The 24,408-nt window shown below is 35.9% G+C and overlaps 1 protein-coding gene across 4 annotated transcripts in view; it reads right to left on the bottom strand.

Annotated features, from left to right (window-relative positions):
• Nucleotides 1-24,408, bottom strand: part of LOC149784984 (sodium- and chloride-dependent glycine transporter 1-like) — a 192,005-nt gene that overhangs the window by 84,919 nt on the left and 82,678 nt on the right. Inside the window, exon 1 of one of the 4 annotated variants that reach the window (XM_089978661.1) lies at nt 11,837-12,005. The exons of 2 other annotated variants lie outside the window; for them this stretch is intronic. In XM_089978661.1, coding sequence (XP_089834787.1) covers nt 11,837-11,893 — 57 coding nt within the window. In that variant the 5' untranslated portion in view covers nt 11,894-12,005. Of the gene's footprint in view, nt 1-1,283; nt 1,438-11,836; nt 12,006-24,408 lie in introns of those variants that run through there. One more of the 4 variants, XM_089978662.1, reaches the window with a different exon arrangement.

The following is a 24,408-nucleotide window of genomic DNA, read 5'->3' as shown; positions in this document are numbered from 1 at the left end:
GATGGTTCTGCTATTCCAGGTGGATTTACAAGTCACCAAAGATATGATTTGCTCAGGAAATATAATCTACATGTCACCCAAAGAACCCTTTGGCTGACAGTCGCTGCACAGCCACGAGAAATATTGTTAAGTGTATAACATGTACACCAATGTGTGCAGACAAATTTGAATGCAGATAATTGCAGCTTTTAATGAATAGGTGATATCATCCCCTCACCCGAAATTCAATATCATGGTGAAGGGCTGATATACCAGCCTAAATGTTGACAAGCCCCCTCTTCACTGATGAATCACAAGACATGCCTGTGGGGTTACCTAGTGGTGATTTGTAGGTAATTACCCCTCCACCACTGAGTAAGCATGAAGCAGATTAACTGCCCCACTGAGATGAATGGATAAATAAAAAATCAACAGCTAAACAATTCATGTGACCTTGACCTTGAATCTGTTTTCCCCAACCATGTTCCTGGCAAATGGTGAATCTGGTTTTAAGTCCATGCAAAGACCTAATGTCTCCTTTTACCCCCATTTGTGCACCAGATACCCCCAAACTTTTAGTTTGAAACCCAGTTCTGACACCAAGGGGATTTTTGACTCAATATTGCACCCCTTTGCGAAAAGACTGCAGGATATTCTTTATTTTTGTTTAAAAACTAAACTGTTTATGCAACAAACCAATTTGTGGTTTTTTGTTTTTGCCATATAACTCCCTAAAGACCTACATCTGCTGGTAAAATTTAAGGCAAATGTGTGAGAATACTCTATCCACGACAAAATCAATTACTGCCTGATCAAAAAATTAAGTGCAGGTCACCCACTTAAAATTTAAACAACCCCAGTGATATCAACTTTTGACATCACTAGCCTTGTATCTCATGAAATGTTCCTCAGACCCCAACACTGATGTATACCTTTGCTTAACACTGTAAATGCATCTAGTGCAATCAACAAATAATATATCATTTGACAATATATTTTATCACAGTGCCCCCACACCTTTTTCAGAAAGATTTTTTTCCTGGGAACATGGCATTTTTAAATGGCTTTATCCAAAGTTTATTATCAATTAAAGCTATCTAATCAAATACCATAATTCTCCCATGCAAGTGCACGTTTCTTGACAAGCCATGACCCCAACACACAAAATTTGAAAATATTTAATATTAGATAGTTCTAACAAGCCCAATTCCAAATAATAATAATAATAATAATAATAACAACAGTAATAATGACTCCTGCACTTCCAAGAGAAGTAGGGCATGTACCTGTGAAATATAACCAACCTTAGTTTCTAAACTGAGTGGCATTTTGGGACGAAATCCGAGTTCCTGCCTGCTGACAAATCTTGTAAATGTGAGAAGCTTGGGCTATGATACACAGCTAATACTCCAAAACCCATATGAAGCAGGCACAATACCACCAGACCTAAAGCATACTATTATCTCACAGGCATAAAACCTTTCAAGTCAATGAATATGTAATAAAAAAAACTTCCTGGGATAGAGCCAGAACTGAAGCAGGTAAATGTATGTAAACACTAGCCAAAAGATGATGCAATGTTAACTACAAACTGTTACAAAAATGTTCCCTGCCTAACCTCATTTGCAAAGATAACCTTTCCTAATGAAGACTTATTACACCTACTACACGTGTACATGCCCTTAATTTTAACTGAAGTTGTGAGAACATTTCCAACACAGTGACCCACAATATGTCCAGCGATACAACTATCACTCATCTTGTGGATACAGGCTATGAATGAAGCTTGGCAAGGATGTCCAGCAATACAACTATCACTCATCTTGTGGATACAGGCTATGAATGAAGCTTGGCCAGGATGTCCAGCAATACAACTATCACTCATCTTGTGGATACAGGCTATGAATGAAGCTTGGCAAGGATGTCCAGCAATACAACTATCACTCATCTTGTGGATACAGGTTATGAATGAAGCTTGGCAAGGATGACCAGCAATACAACTATCACTCATCTTGTGGATACAGGTTATGAATGAAGCTTGGCAAGGATGTCCAGCAATACAACTATCACTCATCTTGTGGATACAGGCTATGAATGAAGCTTGGCAAGGATGTCCAGCAATACAACTATCACTCATCTTGTGGATACAGGTTATGAATGAAGCTTGGCAAGGATGTCCAGTGATACAACTATCACTCATCTTGTGGATACAGGCTATGAATGAAGCTTGGCAAGGATGTCCAGCGATACAACTATCACTCATCTTGTGGATACAGGCTATGAATGAAGCTAGGCAAGGATGTCCAGCAATACAACTATCACTCATCTTGTGGATACAGGCTATGAATGAAGCTTGGCAAGGATTGATAAATGTCTATTGGTTATCAGGTGGCCAGGTGAACAATGAATTTTTTAAAAATCATACAGAATGAATATTGCAGCATTGTTGCAATATTTTGATTTAAGAAGAAACAGCTGTTTTCCTGAATCGAAATGATCTCAAACACGAATAAATCATTCAAATGAAGGTTAACACAATGCAAAGCTCCTAACAGTGGTCTTCCTGTACAAGTCTGACATGACAGTATCACAGAGGAATAGATTTCATTGACATGAGTACATGCAAATATCTCTTAACATCTGCATGTTAATTCTTTACTGTAATCAGTTTGAAGTTTGAAATGCCTAATTTGCATTTATTCATTAAATCATCAAGCTGGCATCCCTTGTACGTTTATCTCTTGTACAGTAATACTTTTCTTTATAGTAGGTAATTTACTGTGGACACTGGACAGGTATCTGGGTGTGCTTTATTTCAATATGCAATGGATGAAATAGTTGGTTTCCATAGAAACTAAATCCTGCCAAGAATGTCTAAAATACATGACAAGACTACATACATGTGCATCTTTTATACTGTGCTTCCTACCTTCTTGCAAAATCAATATTGCTTCAATTTTTCTTAATTTATCTTAAAGAAAACCAATATTTTCCAATTATTTGGCATTGACTGTCCAATAGAGGCATAACAGGCATTTTGAGTGAAGTGTCAAGATTAAATACTCAAAGTCAATAAAGCTTGGATTCTGTTTTAGTTCTCTGTCTAGTATTTAAATGGTCCTAAATATTTCAAATATACAAAAGTATTTTTGGTGCTAATTTAATCACTAATGTACCATTGAAAAATGGAATTAAAATTAAAATATTGAATCAAATTTTATAACACATCTCAAGCTACATAATCAGGAAAAGATATGCTCTTTCAACAATGTGATTTTAAATGACAAAAAAAAACAAAAAACAGCAATCATCATTAATCAGAAAAGAAAAAACTTCAAATTGCGTCAGTTGATTAAATACATATTTCTACTTCTATATCTGCTTCTAGTTCATACATATCAACTCAGATAATGGAATTCATCTCCTTTCTGGTTTCATTAAAAACGAACAAGCTGTCCTAATTAAAACTGGACACTCAAGTTATATAAAAATACTATTTCAGCAGGGTCTACATCAGGGTCAAACTTTTGGGCAATTTTTCAAATAGAAAGACCATGCTGATAAAAGTATTTTCAACCAAAGAACATACTTTTGGTCATAAAATTTAGTATGTCATCATTTAAGAAATAGAAGAAAAACAAACACAGTATTCAGTTAGGAATTTCTTGCACTGGGGAGAATACACATTTATCACAAGGGTGGATTTGTTGAAGCAAGGATCACATTTTTTGTAACAACAGCATTTTTGCAACATTAAGATTTATTAATAATAAATCATAATTAAATTTCAGTTTTTGGAATCTGAAACAAAGTGTATTCCCAAGTGTAGCCTACATTAAATAACAAAAATATAAGTGAAATAAATACATGACCAAAAGATCTAAGATGGTGTTTTAGTGATGTGGAGAGAGAAGCAGAATGGTGACCTCTTGGTGGGCATAGGAGAGACTACAAAAAGGTCATGGAGGGCAGAGTGGTGAGTACCAAAGGCAGAAATGTGGTTGTGAATAAGCCCATATTTTCATCTAGCTGGATTGCTGCTATTCCTGTACATGTACTCCATTGTGTATTTGGCGCAATGGGGTTGTAATGCCCCAATAATTCTCTTGTCCAAGCAGTGATTGCAAATGACAGATCTTGAAGGAATTAAGTAGTATGACGAACTGCTGTATAAAGATTTAGCTTCAGAAAATATCTGTCTTGATAAGTCATGAAATAGGCACAAAGTTTAATATCTGAATCCCACACTATATACTTAGAAGCACTGAACAGAACAACAAAGGTATATTTACATGCATTTTTCATTTCACACTATCAAAAACTGAGACAAACATTTATCATATGATTAAACTGGACTATAATATGTTTTGCTTATTAGAAGTCACATAATCACCCTATTATGAGAAAATAATAACAAGGATGACTTTAAACATTTAAAATGTAAACATTACTTTAATACACATGTACTGAGGTAGCTATGCCACTGACAATCAAGATAAGCTGCAGGACTAACGACTTGTAAATGCCTTTGATACCATTTTTTCACCCATACTGAACCAAGATAATTATACAATCCATTTAGTTCAAAGAGTTGGTAAATACTGGGTTTATTGATATAAGAAATAAGTATTTTCTGTAACTGTAACTCAACCATAGTACTAGGATATGAACTATTATGAAACTTGAAGCTACTGTTTCAACCGACTGATAACAAAAAACACCAATGTCTCTCCCACTTCACATTGGTGCTAAGGTTGAAACTTTCTGGAGATTTCTGCAGCTTCCAGAAAATGAAACTGCAGAGACATTAGTTTACAGTACCTAGACAAAATGCTGATTTTAATAAAATCAAAATAAATCAAAATTTTAGTACTGGTACACAGTCACAATTTTGAGAAGCAGAAAATCAGTCATTTTCAAGAATTTTTAAGTATATTTTAAATTAAAAGTATAGCAGTTTCAAATCATAGTAATAGTTTAAAAAAATCTCTTGTACAAGTGGAGTTCAAGTCAGGCATGTGATAATTTTAATGTTACTTGCCCTAGAGCTGTGTCTGAAATTGAGCAATGCAAAGAATATCTCAGTGGAATAAGTGATAGTTATGAGTACAATGACTTAATTTTGGTAGTACTGAGTAAAACTGGATTTGTCACAAATGGCATCATTCAGAAGTGAAGGGGTTGGTGTCAAACGGCATCAGTATCCAGTTATGGGGTTGGCGTAAAAAGGCGTCATTATGCAGTAAAGGGTTATCTGGTATGAACATGAAATGTACGTCTCTGAAATCATGACACATAGCTGACATGTATAATAGCCAGCAAATGTATTTTGTGATTGCATCGCCATTCAAAGTGTCAAAATACATGCATCTTTCCACAAAAAAGCATATAATGAACTCTGCATATTTGACAAGGAAATATCTTCTACAACCATTACATGAAGATATATTTAAAAATGCATGATCGTGTTGGTAAAACATAGAAAGAAAAAAAACTGAAAATTCTAAGGTCCAGGGCTAAATGATTGGGTGCACATTGTCTGAAATTCACAAAAAACCAAACTGTAAAAGCTTGATTTCATTATCATCTAAAAGCAAACTTAAAATACCATTTATCGAATCCTCACATTTCTGTGACCAAAAAACTCATATACAGTAATGCTGACATCACTGCTTATTTTCACAAAAACGAGGTAACAGGAACATAAAACAATCCTGGATATCAGAGTGGAATTTTCTCTTTTTATGTGTCTTCAGAATCTAAATGTATACATGATTTTTTGACATGTCTGGTTTGGTTCAGGATTGTATGGAACAACAAGACATGTATTTAAATCAGATCGACTGAAGTGAAGTCTCCCCTCTCCCCAATCTGCCCCACCTTTGTGCATCAAGAAAAAATCACAGGAACAGTGTGCCTTGAGTTTCTACTTGGCTATTACACAAAATGTTCTGTATTTACAAAGGAAACAAGCCTGTAACATGATCAATTGGTTATAGCCCGGTACCCTTTCATAAACATCTTGTAATCTAACACATAAGCCACAATGGCTAATATCCAACTGCAAACTGCATAGACCCAGATCTGCTATCACTTAATGCAACAGCAGATCTGGGTCTGTGCAGTTTGTTAGAAGTAAACATCAGCAAAAACAACACAGACCCTGATCTGCAGGCACATTAGGCCATGGCAGATAAAGACCTTTGTTTGCAGTTTTACTGGACTTGTGAGGAAATATGGTACGCTGACTTAATCTAAACAATACTGTGCTTCTGTTAGCTTTTGTAATCTTGATAATTATTCATGGAAATAATAGCTTTAGTTATCAAAGTGCCAAAGTTTGACATCTTATAAATACAGAATAGTATGGATAATTACATCTTTGCATTTATGGTGATGTCAATGTGCTGAACTTAGAACCTAACATTAATGAGATTTCCATCTGTAAATCCCACTTTGGGATAATTCTGAACACACTCTTCTGTGCCAAGTGATTATGACTGTAAAAGCCAGGTGGCCACTGGTCAGTGGAAAAAATAACTTGAAACTATTTCAAGCGGGAGTTAAAATTTGCTACTTATTAAAAAGTAGAGTTCTAGCAGAACTGTCAATTATTGGGATAAAAGAAATCCAAATGAACATGAAATCAGTATTGATATGCAATCAATATCAAAAAAGTTTAATTAATTGTTTTCAAATGTGAAGTGATTAATTCACTCAGTGAAGGAGTCTACACTACTGAAAAATGAACAAGTTATACATTATAATGATTTGTACATTTCTTAAAGTACCAGTATATGGTATTAAAATTTTGATATTTTGTAATTTTGAAATAATGAAAAACCATATCATTTTAGAAATTGGTGGTTCTTGGCTGAAATGATGGATATAATCTCAAGCAATGAACAGGTGTCAGGTATTTTGACTCAACATTCATTGGAAAGAAAATTATTGTAGGTACATGTAGTTCTGTACAAACTTTTTCTGTTCGAGTCTAGGATTCGGCCAATGTGGGTATGTGAGAAAGCTTGCCAGTAGCTTGGGTCGGTGGTTTTTCCTCCACCATTAATACTGGCCGCCATGCATAGCCTATCATGTGTTGAAAAATGGCATTAAACCCCACAACAACAACAACAAACTTTTTCTTAAATCTCAACGGATTTAAATGAAGCATAAACTAGAAATCAGCATCATTCACGTCCTGATTTTAATTTTAACTGTAGTCACATCCTTTTATTCATTTTCCTTCCTCCCAAATTTTTTTTCTTCCCCCAAATAAAAAGAATCTAGGGGCCTAAGGGGTAACAATAGGGCTGGTCAAGAAACAGAATCACGCATACCTTTTTTGTTTGTACTTTTCAAAAAGTCCACTGTAATATTTAAATTTCAATTGTAAAACAAAATTCACATTGCAAGTTTGACATAAGATGATTGATATTTTACTCAATACTTCAATGTGCAGTGACGTCATTTTGATGGTTTTAATTCCAACACAGACACCGTGGTGCTACCAAAAATAAGATCTTAACCTCCATAACTCTCACTGATGTGACTGAGAAAAGTAATACATCAAGTAAATGTGATTAAATCAATTATATTATAACTGGATTGAAATACCTTAGTTCATTTAACAGTAATGTAACAGCTTGTCTCCAATTTATGTGTGTTTGGTATTTGTATGACAAGCTGCTAGTTATCAACAAATAAAATTACTTTTCTACTCTGTTGCAGTATCATACGTACCACAATAAGAATTGAATCTAGTTTTTCAGTTCTGGGTGACAGTTGACATTTGGGGTAGGGGTTTTATCTGCAGTTATTAGTTCTATTAATATGACAATACCAACTTTTAGTGTGAAACAGTCTTGTAGTAGTCTCCACAAGCAAAGATTACTGGCAATTATCAGGCAGAAAATAAATTCAGACTAAAGTAATCTTGACAACAAAATGTTTGCTGCTTTTCAAAGCAAAGTTTTTGCTTTTCAATTTTGTTAGCTTAGCATTTCAACTGTTAAATTCATAATTATCCAGGTAATAAAATTCACTATTGGGTACCCATTTAGTCACAACAAGAAATATTTCCAGGTTCTGATCAAAGATTATATCTGGTGATGTCAGGAGCAAGTGATACAGAATAACGAGTACAGTTAGAGGTTCATGTCATGTGACACTGATCCATTGTAGAACTCCGTCAACTGATTTTGTATTTTCAACATGTGTGACCATTTGGCCATGTATGTCAAATAGTTATTATTTCTATTTATAGTAACTGTCCAAGAAAATAGATGGGTTTCTTGAATTTGAAACCATGTGCTACAAAATTAATTATTATAGTCTGATACACACTTAAGTAGCAGACCCGTCTATAATGAAAAACATGGAACAATAAAATTAAGTGAAACAGGCTTTATCGATATTATAAGATTAAAACATGTTAGAGGAGAGGGATTTTGTTAAAATTGAAGAACACGTTGCATCAGGAAAAGGACAAATCAATAGTGCTTTTAAAAGTTTGAAAGAGAATTCGCTAGTGATACACAGTATTCAGAATTTGTGGAAATAACGTTATGACCTTTCAGAGAAAGTGAAACGTGATATACACTAGTTAAGGTGATTATATATAAATAATTTATCATTTTGTTTTCTGTCTATATTCTCGTACTAATCCATATGGGTTTAGCTGAATCATGACAAGAATTTTAACTGCAGACCCAGGTGAGTAGCAAAAATAAATGTATGTTTTTCATAATGGTTTTCTGTACTTATGGTGTGTAATATATAATCTCTTTTTCACTATACAATAAACGTGTTCCAGTCACATTGGAAAGTGAAAAATTCCATCAGATTCCATTGCTTTTATTTAAGTTTGGTACTGACTTCTCTTAAGAAAAGTTCTTTGCTTTTACTGAAGATTGTAGTCGGCTTTCTTTGATGAAAGGTGCATGCGTTATTGAAGTCACTGCTAAAAGCCAGCTTTGGAGAACCAAATAAATGCCCGTTTCTTATCGTGGTGGCAACATCAAATAATTGTACTGGATGATTGAGAATGATTTTTTTCCATTCGCTTGGTATGTTTTCATAACAGTCTGTGTTTCAAAGGTAATGTTTTCTTTGAAATTTCTGCAAACTATTTTATCTGGGCACATTTTTTTAAAAAAAGATATTGGCCGTCATTTGGTTTGCTGTAGTTAAAGTTCCTCCCTGACTATCGACTAGACCAACAAGTAAGATGGGTTTTGGGGTTGTTTTTTTAACATTTGTGGTAGCGGAGTGATGCTGCCTTCCACTCCTGCATCAGAATTTAACAAAGGGTCAGTGGACAATAGAGACGCATGTGTTCTGGTCTGATGACAAGGATTAGTACAGAAAATGTGGGTGTTCTGAAGGATTTAATTCTGAGCGGAAAGAAGAGGAACTTTACTTATCATCCACACACAAATGTCAGTCAATGTAAATATAATAATTACTAGCGATCGGCAGAAAATATGACACAGGATACATTACGAGATAATGCCTCACCCGGTTGATCTCCACTACCATGTCAACAACAAAAAATCTCACAACATACAGTACTCATGCTCGATGTCAACATGGATTATGATAATAACAATGCACTGTTAAGATGGTTTGTCAATAGGAACAAAGAAATTGTTTGTGTAACAAAACATAAATTTCAGTGCACTTTATATCAAGTTTGCGGCTTACTTTCAAAGTCTCCAATCCAAACCAACAGTTGTATATACAAGTTTAAACAACCTACAATGTCCCCAATAAAAAAATAAAAAATCGCCAGATGGTATATTTTGCCCCAAATAAGGAAAAGAATATCGCAGTTTGCGACATTGGCGAAGCCTTACGCCATCATAGAATAAACTTTGTACACTTTATTTTCTTACTTCTAAGAAGAAAAAACTATTTTTTTGGTGTACGAGAAAAATACATATAAAATTTCAGGAGCCACACCATGATCATCTTGTACTATTCATGCGCAATCTCTTCCCAAAAATGATAAGGGGCCCAGAGTGGCAGAGTGGTCTAAAGCGCTCTCCATTACGGATCACTGCCATCTCACCTCTGTCTGCGTGGGTTCGAGTCCAGGATTCGGCCAATGTGGGTATACGAGAAAGCTTGCCAGTAGCTTCTCGATGGTCAGTGGTTCTTCCCAGGGTTTTCCCCAGGTTCTTCCTCCACCATTAATGCTGGCCTCCATGCATAGCCTATCGTGTGCTGAAAAATGGCGTTAAACCCCACAACAACAACAACCAAAATGATAAAAACTATTTACATTTTTTTAGTACTTTTAATAAAGATTTTTTTCATGTGTGAGAAAAATAAATGTATATAAAAATTACAGGACCCACACCACACTATATTATCCTGCCATGGCACTTTTTCATTTCATTCATGATTTATTCATTAAAATCATTATATATATATATATATATATATATATATATATATATATATATATATATATATATATATATATATGTGTGTGTGTGTGTGTGTGTGAAATAACATCATGGAAGTTGTCTTACTAAATTGAGTTTCACACAATAAGTGAATAACTCGGTGACCAACAATGTGCTAAATATTTGAGGGATAACTTGGCCTATGCACTGGTAATTTGTGATATGGCTGAAATGACCAAATACGACTCCTGAATTGAGGCTTCATACAGAAATAGAGGTTGCTCAAAAATACGATTATGAAGCATACAAGGATAATTTCAAAAGTGTTGTCAACTCAAAACATAGTGTTTATGACTGTTACCGCCTCTCAATATGATGCAATACAAATTTAAAAAATTTTCACTGCTTATTTAGTAATCCACTGGCTGTATGTAATCATAAACAGGTGTTTATTCTGTCCGATTCAAATGTTTTGCACTCAAAAATGTCCACATTTATATTAAGATAAGCATGAAAGTAGACCACTGTTCCTGAACCTAAATGGCTCGAGAAATCAGGAAGCCAGGAATAGTTACGTCCCCTGACTGTCTTGTGCCTACATATATCAACTTGTCTGTCAGAATACCCAAACCCCCACTCTGCATGTATTTTGTTTTAAATTCAAAATAATTATAAAAATTACAGTTAATGAGAGAAATGTCTAATTCGTGGTTTAAAAAAAAAAACAAAAACATTAATACAACTGGTACCCAAAAAAATAAAGTAGCATTAGGATTTGCAAGCGGACATTTCATCCACTCAAAAATAGTAAAAACCTTAGAGCTCAGCAAATACAGTCTCGGCATCATCCTCTGACCTATCCAGAACAATAAACCCGCCTTCTGTTTCACTAAAATATTTCCTATATGCGTGGCACACGATTAGCGCAGCAGCAGAGTTACAAGTTCCTCGTTTACCTTAGAGTGCCGAAAACACAATGCACCAGCTGTACTATCAGGGAAACAAAAATTGATATAATTTTTCCTCGTAAATTAGTTTTAGCATATTGGTAGGAATCAAATAAAAATCAGATGTGACCTATCTCGTGAACAGACTTGTTTATTGATTGTACTAACCTGAATTCTAATAACACATAGACGTGACCTCAACCGGTACATGCTGATGCAATGCAATTGCCAGCAAGGCTGTTTGTAAACAAATGTCTTTTTTCTATCATTTTGAATGGAGAAAAAATGGAATATAGTTTTTTAACAGACTTAAAATTGTACGAAGATAAACTCGAAATCTGTGCCATTCGTCCTACTTACACGTTCGTTACCAGGACACGAGTTGGCAGACATAAAGCATGGCAAGCCTCGTGGTAACAATGTGTGTATACTGTGTTCACCAACCATGCTGTATCATGTATGTATTCACTGAGACAAGAACAAATCAGAAATACTCACCAATAAATCGACCTGAGCTTCGTTTATCAAGTCATCTTTTTCAACATTATCGCCCATAATAAATATTAACTGATGAAAGTTGTAAATGGTTAACTAAAAGTTGTTGAAAACGGGGCCTGCTACCAGTCGCCAACACTGATACTAGTATACTCCTGTGTTTACGATACAACAAACGGGCGGGAAAGAATGCTATATCATTGACGTCGTTCCCGATCACAGGCCGGAATATGCGGGGTTACTCATTAGAACATTGGGTACCGATACTTACAGATCGTGTGAAAATAACTTCAGAAATCTTGTTTATAATGTTAACCGTGTCTATTGATGGCCAGTGGAATTTTTTTTTTTTTTTTTCACTCAAGATTATTTCTCAGTGAAACTCAGAAATTATCAGCAGGCCCGGCCGTAGAATGTGCGGGCCCCAAGAAAGCAAGCGATGAGCGCGGGGCCCCCTAGCAAAACAATTGCGGACTGCATTGCCTGAAAGCGTGGGGCCCAAGGCGGTTCCCTCGTTCGCCTTGTCCTAGGAACAGGCCTGTTTATCGGCCATGGTTTCATGCATGAACTAACAGAAAGGTCAACAACCTATTTTACATAGCGTGCCATTTTTTCCGGATTATTTACAAGATTAATGAGCTCGTGCCACCAGTAAGAGTATGGTCGAGATTTTTGGCTGCCCATCGCGTGCCACACAAAACTTCTTGACGTGCCACCTTGTGGCACGCGTGTTGTAGGTTGCCGAGCCCTGAACTAACACTCACCAATACACCAAACTGTTTAATATAGTTACCAGTAAGATTTCTCACCTCCCGTCAGTATAGAAAGGTCCCAAGTTTTATTTATAGAACTCAGAAACTGTTATACATTTGTGACCCGGTATTTTCATACGGCATATTTTATTGTCTCCAATATTATTTATCCCCTCGCTACTAGGTAACATAAGAATATGTCTGTTGCGTCTACCCACATCCGGCAAGAGGCATTCATGGCCGTTCATGTCATTAATATTATCGTATTGCACATAAAGGCGACATTTTTAAAGTGCCTTTTTATCGAAAAGGTGTACCTTTATCGTGAAGAACTTTACGCAGCTATGTCAGCTAGTGCTGTGAAAGGTATCACTTTTTTACGTAAGTATTGTGTAACCAGACTTCATGAGGATTGGCTTTTTTCGTGAAAGGAATCACATCCATGAAGGGGATGCACTATTTTAAAGTAAAACAAGTCTTGTCTTCGTGAGAGATAAAAATATGCTTGGAGATGTAAGGGCAGTTTGCATTGTGAAAGAATATCATTTTTAATAATTATTAGATGTTCGTGAGGAAAAAAATACTTTTTATGAAGATTCTGCAATCTAACCCTACCTTTGTCGAAACCAAGGTTATGTGACCAGACCATAGTAGTACCAAGTTTGTCTCCAGAAGCATAATCCAGGTCACCCATCTCGGTAGCCTGCCCTCCCGTTTACGTGTACTTCGTGAATAAAGTAAATAAATATACATCAGTTAATATACACTAGCTATGCATGGTGTCGGCTGAGTTCTATCGGAACATCGCTCGTCCCTTTCCGTAAATCCGAAAAAGACACAGCTTGTGCTCGACGCATTCGTGTACATCATATTAATATTAAATGCTTGCCGGAAGTGCGAATGGTTTCCCTATAAGGAGTAGCAACATTTGTTACCATATCAGCAATTATAAGATCGTTATCTTTAATAAATGCTTCTCTGTCGCACGACGTCGTGGTAATACTGTTCCCGTCCGACGGATATGGCCGAGCAGTAGTACTTCGATTGGGCGAAGTTTGTAGAGATGGAGGATATACTGCAGTTTATTAAAACAAGGCGGCTCTGTTTCATATTATCAAATTATTGGTTAGGTAACCAATCGTTTATTGACCCTCACCTTATCAGGTAGGGATGATTCCCTGAAAAACGTTGGTGCATTAATAACATGAACGGCTAATGATACAATCATTATGAATACTGATTTTGTTTTTAATTAATTTTTTAGCGAAAAAGGCTCTGTATTCCTGTACATTGTACAAGTTTCATGTGAACATTACTTTCCTCGAGAAAAGTAACTTTTCATAAAGAATTATTAATTCTCACGTTGAAACAAGATAGTGCGAATTATAACAATAAAAGTAATGGCTCCTTTGCTCCTGAATAAATGCTTTGTTAATAAGTTACCTTCATAACGAATAGAAAAAGTATCATTTCTACTGGATGAAAATCATAATAATAAATGTCAAACTTTATTTTTTTCGCAAGAAAATTTATAAATCTTTATCAAGATTGGTGATTTTTTTCAGTGATAAATAAGGACTCATCTGAACAAGTTTCTTCCTGAAAAAAAATCGCTTCGTTCTTTGCATGTTCAGACAGGACATACCTGAAATAAATTATCACTTTTTTTCAGAAAGATTTTGACAACATTCTTTTTAGTAATGATCGTTTTAAGGACAGCTTGTGAACGAAAAAAATGACTTTCAATGAAAAAGACCTTTTTTGCGAAAAAGTCACCTTTTCATAAATACTAATCTTCGTGGAAAGAAACTATATTAATTACAGGAACAGTTATTTATATACGAGGCGACTGTAATGGGGGTAACCTCTTGCTGCAGTATGTGTCCTTAGCAGAAATTCGAAGTGAGGCGGTCTTTCACTTTTCAGTAAATTGCGATGTATAAAGGAAAATTATGGCATGTTTTATTTTAAGGATTTTTACACACACACACGCGCGCGCGCGCGCACTATTTTGCCTTTCTTTGTTTTTTTTTATTTGTTTTGTCTTTACCATTTTTGTTTCCTTATTATTCTTCAACACTCTTTAGCCAGGATTGTCCTTATGTGCCATTAAACCTAAACCTACCTACCTACATACGTGCATACGTACGTACATACATATGCATGCGTGCGTACGTACGTACGTACGTACATACATACATACATAGCTTCTTTAAACAAGTTTTAAAACTCGTTAATACCAGTTAAATTCATTTAGACAGCTTCAGAACTCGTTCGAACCATATTTAAATCTCTGTCGTTGAAACAAATTTTAAGAGTATATTTAAATGAATTCAAATCACTTTCAAAAGACTGTAAAATTTGTTGTACGAAGTAAAACTCACATTACTTTTTTTCAAATGTCCTAAGTGAATTTCTGTTTTATCTCGTCTCGATTACTTGTTCGAAAACAATTTGTGCAAAAGTTACGAATATTCAGTTTCCGAGGTTAGCAATGACAAAGCAGTCCTTTTAGAAAACAATGGATTTAGATGAATAAAAGAACAAATGATTTTGCCTACGTTATATATTTTTTCTTAATTTGTCGTTGGCAGTGCAATACTTGAAAACCCACCGAAAATAAAATGCAGCGTACATATGGTCTGACTGTTTAAATTCAAGACGGACGAGTTCATTCAAATAAATATTTCGCCTTTGGTGGCTTGCACTAAAACCTAGGGGACAATAAGTTAAATGGATTCACACTGATGTTATGTTTTTAATTTGCATGGATCAAACCTTACGGACGTTTTCGTGAAACAATATTTTGTTGTGTTTAGTGATATGTTTGGTAACAGGCCCGAAATGGTCAACCCGTAATTTCATATGGATTAATCCAGTTGAAGTTCCCGGATATTGTGGCTATCTATCAATGAACTGATTTCATTCATCTGTGATTGGGTACTGTAAAGTGTTTACCACACCTCCTCACATCCTAGTGCTACAATCGGCCTAACGTTTTTTAATATGCAATTTTGTACAAATAATTTATTAATTTAATTTTTTAAAAATATACCTTAGGAAGATAATGGATTGCTGCTCACGATATGTCTGTGGGATAAAGACATTTTGTTTCGTGTTGGCATAAATCTAAATTTGTATTTTGGTCCATAATTATTCTTCTACTTCCCTGAAAACTGCCGAAAGCCTTAAACGCCATTAATTTATGCGCAATCTTTTCTCTCTCTCTCTCTCTCTCTCTCTCTCTCTCTCTCTCTCTCTCTCTCTTGCACATGTCAATGAAAACTACAAACCTGTTTTTCTTCTTGAACTCGGTATTTAAATGACTCTTTATATTTATTTGGAGGTAATGGTTCACTTGCTTGCTTATAATGAAATAATCTTCCATGTCCTGAAAATTTTGTGTCTCATGAAATTAGCTAGATCTTACCGCACGTAAAGGTCTACCCGATTCGACTTTTGTGATTTTAGATCGACCGATTGAATAAATTTCAGTAGAAGTCCAGAATAAATCCAAAAACTGAAGGCGATGATGTGTCTATGGTAGCTTATAGAGTATTGATGTGTCAACAGACTTTTGTTGAATCATAATAATATAATTCCAGATTTGAATGCACTATAAATTCCAGTGAATGTCTCTGTCCAGGAATTTTATCTGAGCACTTTTGTATTTTCAAAGAAAATAATCACCTGAATTCAGTAATTTGAAGAAATAAAAATTCCAGCCCAAATATTAAATACTGAACACAACATATAATATAACTTAAAAGGGCTAGAGCTTAAAGCACAACTGAAAAATCGTCTCCGGTACAAGATAATATTGTTCTCTACTTTACCTCAGGTCACTTTTAGCATTTTCAATATAAAAAATACCTAATGGAAAATAACCTTCTAGAATGATCCTAATGTTTACAAAATAAAAACCATAACCTGGATTATGTAAAATACATTAAGGAAATTACAAAACCAAGACCGAGACCAAAATAAATATATTTACTTCCATTAATAATAATACTGATTTTAATCCAGTGCACATAAGAATAATTTAGCTATGTTTTAGTCGTTTGCACAGAATACAATTTTAAAAAACTAAATTCCGGTTAAGCAGAATTTAGCTCAATTTTGGACGAGGTAAAGTCCAACATATAATGATACATTACAATAGCATGGAATGAAATAAAAAATAATATATAATAAAATAACTAACAAACAATGCAAATAAAATATACATACATACATGTGTGTGCGTGTGTGATTTAGATTTTTTTTAACGTACCTTTAACAATTTTTCAGTCATATCGCTACGATGTCTGCCTTGTGACAGTTTATAGTGATGTCTAGCACTGGGGCATCATGCCGCAGATATGTAGCATGATGTCCCACCCAGTCACATTATCCTGACACCAGGCCGACAAGTCCAAACACTAACCTCTTAATGCTGGGCGCCAAGCGAGGCAGCTGTTAGTATCATTTTTGTAAGTCTTTGGTATGACTCGGTCGGGGGTCGAACCCGCGACCTTCCGCATTCGAGGCGGACACTCTAACCACTAGGCCACCGGAGCGGTCTACATACATACATACATACATACATACAGACAGACAGACAGACAGACAGACAGGCACAGACAGACAGACAGACAGATAGATAGATAGATAGATAGATAGACACGCACTACTATAACACTTATATTTTTCCACCAATTAAAATGTGAATAATGATTTGTGATTTTTTTAAAAGCAGCAACAAAAAGAAAATATATAAATATACCAATAATGTTTCTATTCGAAACATACCATACGTGCTTTTATTTTGTTGAATAATCTAATTAGTGCCCTGAGGTAAGAAACGTTCTTTTAACCTTCCATTCTTGACACAGACTGATGAATGATGGGGTGCAAACAGTATTAATCAAGAACGCGGAATGTTGTACGTGCATCGTGTTAAGAATACACATGTATACGCTATACTGGATTACAAACGAGATTAGGTTTACTTTCTTGAACTATTTTGTTTACATCTCATTTCTTAAAACACAAAGAACAGCAGTTAAACAGTGTAGAGATACATAAAAATATATATTCAAATAAAGAAAGGCTCTGTCACGCACGCATTAAAAAATAAAACACACAAACGCGCGCGCGCAATTTTAAGACAAAAAACCCTCAGCATATCAGAGGCTCTATACCAGTAAGGTTTCTCTTAATTTGAATTTGTTCATGCGAAAATAACCCAACATTATTATGTGTCAAACTTAAAGCCCCAATGTTTTTTCCAATCGAACTAAATTTTGGGAGTAAGGAATTGATTTGTTTAAAAAGATATCTGACATTAACCGTTCTTTAAAATAATCAAAATGTTAGGTTCAAACGATTTCAAATATTCAGTTTGGAATTATGAGGTGCCACCTCTTAATGCAGTCTGTCCCCGAAATCGATCGTAATTCCGTTCTTTTGCGAGAGTGCTGCAAAGGTAATGACGTGATACATTCGACAACTTTCGTTAATGACTGATCTAATAATAAAAATATTCGCACGTGGCGCAGAAATTGATTCGATTGGGAATGAGGAGATACAAAAATGTTCTTTTTTTTTCTTTTTTTTTTTTCTAAGCGGATCTGAGAAGAAAACGCGTGCATTAGATAAAAATAAGACTGGTGGATATTGGTGATCAGCTGTGGCACTGGAACACTTTGAAGGGCGAACTTGGGCTGAAAATAAATCCAACGGTTACAGATTTCGATATTAACTGGTCAGCGTAAGACACGGACTTGCAAAAAGTAAAGTACGTCAAAATGCTCGTAAATGCAAACACCGAGTACTGCATCATATCAAACGCAAAATGAGAATAGCGGATCATATAAGGATCACCTACTTTACATCCGACATAGCGTGATGTTGGCTTCTATGTTTACAGCGATGACGTCATCAAATGCTGTGTGGGAGAGGTATTTTTCGGCAGGAGAACAAGATGATTTGTTGACTTACAAAGTTAGAAAGTGTGTAAAAAAGAGTGGAGTGCAGCATTATTGCCTGGATTTTCTTTCCTGCTGAACTCGATATTTTACTTGTTTTGGCTTTGTCTCCTTAAATAGTTCTCTAAAACATCGTACGTGTCATCTCCCTTTCTCTTTTCACTTTCTTAATTCAAGATCGCTTTAAGAAGATATATAACACAGTGACAGCATATTTATATCAATCGTTATTTTTTTTTTTGTATTGTTCGTATGGGTGCACGTGAACAATGTCTGACTGCCCACTGGTCATCTGCGTGACTAACATTTTTTGTCTTCCTTGTTTTGTGTAATGTGCAAGTAAATTGTTCAGTTATCTATTTCTTCAATTCAACGTATTTTATGTTAGTTTTTCACGTTTAGTTTGTTTGGACAATTTGTTATTATTTGTAAAAGAAACCGGACATTCAGGATTATAGTTATCGTATCTTAAATTGAGATCTTTTTCAGTCGTTTTAGTTCGAGAGAAGCAGTTCTGATATATCATTTAAAACGAAATAAAACACATCGAGACTATTTTATGCTTGCTAACTTATCTTTAGGCTGATAAACAAGATAAGAGGAGAGCCGTGTACAATAGGTGCTTTAATTTTAAAAATGTTTTACATTTGTTTAATCCATTCAAACGCAGAACTAATTTCGGATTTAGATATAATTAGGTAAATCTTATGGATCATTCTTATACACATCATATATTAAGTGTTTGTTTTTAGACTAACTTTGTTCTGAAAACATTTTATATTTGCTTTCGTTGAATCGTTATAGACTGACTTTGTAAAGTTCACTAGATCTTCAACCTGTACTGTAAATATAGCATAATAAAAATTAGTGTATTTATTCACATCAAATACGTATCCATGTGTATCTTTCTAAAACTACACCATTTTCGTGATCAGGGTTGATGATACTTATTTCGATGTCATCAACACTGGATGCAGTATGTATATCAACATCTTTTCGAAGGCATTGCTCGCTATAGTTTTGATGATTGAAATAAATAAATCAACACATTTTTATTCTCCTAAAAGATATTGTGTTGCACAATCAAGTCAGTCCATACTTTAATACCATCAACACTTGTAAACAAATACACCTTATCTCCTGATAGCAACATTGTTGACTTCTTCTGATAGTTGCTGTTGTTGTTGTTGTTGTAGGGTTTAACGCCATTTTTCAGCACACGATAGGCTATACATGGCGGCCAGTATTAATGGTGGAGGAAGAACCCGGGAAAACCCGGAAAGAACCACCGACCCACGAAAAGCTACTGGCAAGCTTTCTCGCATACCCACATTAGCCGAATCCGAGACTCGAACCCACGCAGACAGAGGTGAGATGGCAGTGATCCGTAACGGAGAGTGCTTTAGACCATTCGGCCACTCGGGGCCCCTCTTCTGATAGTCATAACAAATATTAGAGGTGCGCGGTATTACCGGTTTTACCGCGTTATGTTATTCCGGTGGTACGTACCATGGTACTGTAATGACCATGGCTAGAGTCGCAATGACTTGGATAATATTTTCGGTCTTGCTTCTATTAAGTTTGTTTCTATAAATATGGTGAATATGAATTAGAATGTTCACTTACAAAGCATAGCAATTTTATTTATCTCTAATGTCTATCGACTGTCAAACGAGCAGCCAATCCTGGCAACCGATCTTAACATGTGTAACCTATTTTCGAGGTAGAGGTTCTTTCGGTAAAACGTCTTTGAAAATCTGTCATAAAGTTTTCAGAGTGTACTGTTTAGCTTATCTGCTACAAATAGTATACTCTTATGCTATTACTATTTGTAATCTATGTAAAATACCTGCAAAATCATGACTAGAAAAGTCCATGTATATCCTTGTATCACGATGTTCGCCATTTTGGATTAGCATGAGTGTTTCGTATTTAGAGATTTTATACTTTCGCATTGGCAGTTATTCTCTCTAATGATAGTAGGGTACTGTAAGAAGGTAATTTGCATGTTTTAGTGATAACCTCATTGCAATACAGTTGTACTGATGTATGCATTTCGTGTTTTGATATGACAGTACCGGTCGTCTGCGTCAAGTGCAGAACCCGCGTCTACATGAATTGATTAAATTATTCGAGATTTAAGTTATCATCATAAAGTTTAATTTCATATAAACTTGATCTCATAAAATGTTCTTATTCATTTCATAGAGAAGTCATACAGTATTGAAATACTTCTTGTTATGTAATTATGTACTTGTAATGTTGACATGGTATACCATACAAAACTGTATTGTTTACAATGCAATGCACGGCACACCATGCAAGACACTGATTGGTTGCATGGGTTGCCGTGCATGCATCGATTGGTTGGATTGTGTCATGTGGTGTCTGGGGGAAGGTTATAAATAGGGGAGTGCTGTCATTGTTGGTCAGACAACTGACGAGTACAGTCGGCGCCAAAATACGAAGTGACAAAAAGAAACAGCAAAGTGTCAAGTTAGTACATTTTGGATCTTTATAAATAGCACGTTTTACAATATCGAATAAACAAGAATAATATACTTATTCCAACAAAAATTGATTGTAACAGTTGTCTCCCACCACGCCTGACAGCCCCCCCCCCTTCCAGTTTGTTATATTAGAATTACATAATCTGGTTGTACACAATAACTATTGCTCTTATTTATTATTTATTTATTTTCACAATTCATTAAACATTGTCAAATTGTTCTCGATTTTATGTTGATGATATAACCCCTCTTCCATCGCCCCAACCCCAAGTTTTTTTGATCTTTTCTTACATAACACTATCAGTTCCTATGTACAAAAATATGTAGCACCCTTAAGGACTAAAAAGGGCCTTACAATTTGGTGTCAGAAGTGGGATTTCAAAAGTCAAATTGAAATCCATCCCAGGGTACGAACCCTACCACCCTCCCCCACCCTCATATTTTTGTCAGGTGTGGTGGTCAAAATAGTGAAGAAAAAAAAAAACAAAACAACAATAAACAAACAAGTGGAAAGCAGATATTCCTGCTGACTGACACACATACCATGTCTGATTCCCCAGATCCTGAAATCCAGTTTTCCCTGAATGGAGACGACGAAGGCCATGGTGATGTAATCGATGATGATCAATGTCAATATGACAAGCATGGTTCAAGTCAAATTCACAGTGATGAAGAGGAGACAATGTATACAGGACAGAACCGAAATCACTCCAATCACCCAAGACGTGAAGCCAATAATGCTGGTACTATTCCCATACGATTATTCCCAAACTATGGCCCGACTTTAAAGCCTGAGCCATTTAACGGTAAAGAATGCTGGGAAGAGTACATATCCCACTTTGAAAATTGTGCAGAGCTATGTAACTGGACCAAACGGGACAAAGTTCTCTTTCTTGCTGCCAGTTTGCGGGGTCAAGCTAGGACCTATTATATGAGTTTGACAAATGAGGAAAAACAATCCTACGAGACCCTTGTTGCTAGACTTAGTCAAAGATTTGGCAGCTCTAGACATCAAAACAGGTGGTTGGCAAAACTGGAAATGAGAAAACGGCAACCTGGTGAACTTATCGCAGCATTTGGGGATGACATTAGGCAGATAGCACAGAAAGCCTATTGCAATTTAGATTCTAAAGCACAGGAAACTCTTGCCCTGAATCAGTTCTATAAGATATTACCAATTGAAATGAAGTGTCGATGTATTGACAAGGATTGTGAGACAGTAGCTGATGCTGTAGATGTTGTCGAAAGATATGAAGCAATACTGGGAGACGAATATGAAAAGAAAAAGGCAAATGTTAGAGCAGTTGGATCTAATGAAATTGAACACCAAGGTTCTAATGACAACGGCAAAATTGGGGCAATGTTGCAAAGAATTGAAAAGCGAATAGAATTGTTAGAAAAAGGAAGTACTCCTATGAGCAATATAAAAGATTGGAGAAACCAAATACAGAACAAACCTGGACCGAGAAACGAGAAGAGGAGAACATGTTTTATATGTAACTCCCCAGATCACTTTTTCAGAAACTGTCCCACCTTCATCCAATGCAAAACTCGCACTGCTCCTGGACATGATAGAAAGAACGAAGCACCAAGTCAAGGAAAGGAGAATTCATCCTCAGCATGTAACCAGGGAAACGACAAACCGTTGATTCAATAGGCCTGGGGTCAGCGGGTAGTAATAGGCCAAAAGCTTCCGTAGCTCAAGAAAAACAAAAGGTCAGAACAGGACACATTGGGGAGACCAGTAGTCAATGGGACAACGGATTTTATACAAATGGCATGATTGATGGAACTAAAGTCATTTTCCTTATTGATAGTGGCTCTACAGCATCCCTTCTTTCATACAGCACGTATCAAAAACTGCATGGAGAAGATAAGTATATGCTTACACCACTTGAAACAAAGGTAAATGATGTTAATGGAAATGAAATTCGCACCATTGGATCCATAAACGTTGCCATTCATTTTAGTGGGATATCCTTCACACAAAAACTTATAGTCTGTGATGTGAGTCAAGATGGTATCTTAGGTCAGGACTTTTTATTAAACTATGTGAACAAAATTAATTACAAACAATTTTTGCTTCACACAGACAAGATTGACATAAGATGTTGGATGGGAGGTAAAGCGCATGTCACATCCAGAATACAAGTACGAAAAACTACAATAGTACCTGCTAACTGTGCATTGTGGCTACCAGTAAGCATACATGGGTCAGAGCACATGACAAAATTTGGATACGTAGACCCAATATTTCACAAAGAGATTCAGTGTAGTATGGTTCCTGGCGTGATTGATACACAAGCCAGGGAGATGGTTGTAAATTTTGTGAATTGCAGTGATGCTGATGTTACGCTGCAAGCAAACTTACCTGTTGGTGTCTGTGAGCCATATGAGGATGTATCCCACGCTGAAAGAGTTGCCAATATCAATACAAACGAAGAGAATGTGTCCGAGATGTGCGAAGACAAACTACCAGAGTACTTAAAAGATCTCTTTAAAAGAAGTTCGGCTCATCTTGACTACCTACAAAAGGAAGCCCTCAAAACATTGCTCATAAGATACCAATCTGTATTCGCAAAATCGTCAGCTGAGCTCGGTCGGACAGATAGAGTGCAACATCACATCAATATTGGTCATTCCATTCCTATACGGCAGCCGCCACGACGCCAACCAATCGGAAAACGTGCAGTAGAGCAGGAAGAAATTCAGAAGATGTTAGATCGTAGGGTCATAGAGCCTTCCAGTAGTGCTTGGGCATCACCAGTAGTTCTAGTAACTAAGAAGGATGGTAGCATAAGATTTTGCATTGATTATCGCAAACTCAATGATGTGACGGTCAAGGATGCTTATCCACTTCCAAGAGTTGATGAATGTTTGGATGCGTTATCTGGTTCCAAATGGTTTTGCTCCATGGATTTGAACTCTGGCTTCTGGCAGGTGGAAATGTCTCCTAATGACAAAGAGAAAACTGCTTTTGCGACATGTTTAGGACTGTACCAATTTACTGTAATGCCCTTTGGCCTCTGCAATTCCCCCAGTACCTTTCAGCGTTTGATGGAAAACATTCTACGAGGCCTTCAGTGGATAGAATGTCTAGTATACATGGATGACATAATCTCGCCAAGCACTACCTTTGAAAAAGGTCTTGACAAATTGGAGAACATCTTCAAAAGACTTCAAGATGCAAATCTGAAACTAAAACCATCCAAATGCATATTCTTCCAGAAGCAAATAAAATTCCTGGGTCATGTCGTTTCGGAAGAAGGTGTGTCCACTGACCCCGAAAAGATAGTGTCTGTGCAAGACTGGCCTGTCCCAATAAATGCAAGGGAAGTCCG

Source organism: Sinohyriopsis cumingii, chromosome 13 (genome assembly GCF_028554795.1).
Source record: "Sinohyriopsis cumingii isolate HCF-2022 chromosome 13, ASM2855479v2, whole genome shotgun sequence".
Classification (NCBI taxonomy): Eukaryota; Metazoa; Mollusca; class Bivalvia; order Unionida; family Unionidae; genus Sinohyriopsis; species Sinohyriopsis cumingii.
Note: the sequence above shows the minus strand (reverse complement) of the source record. Positions and strands in the feature narration are given on the sequence as shown.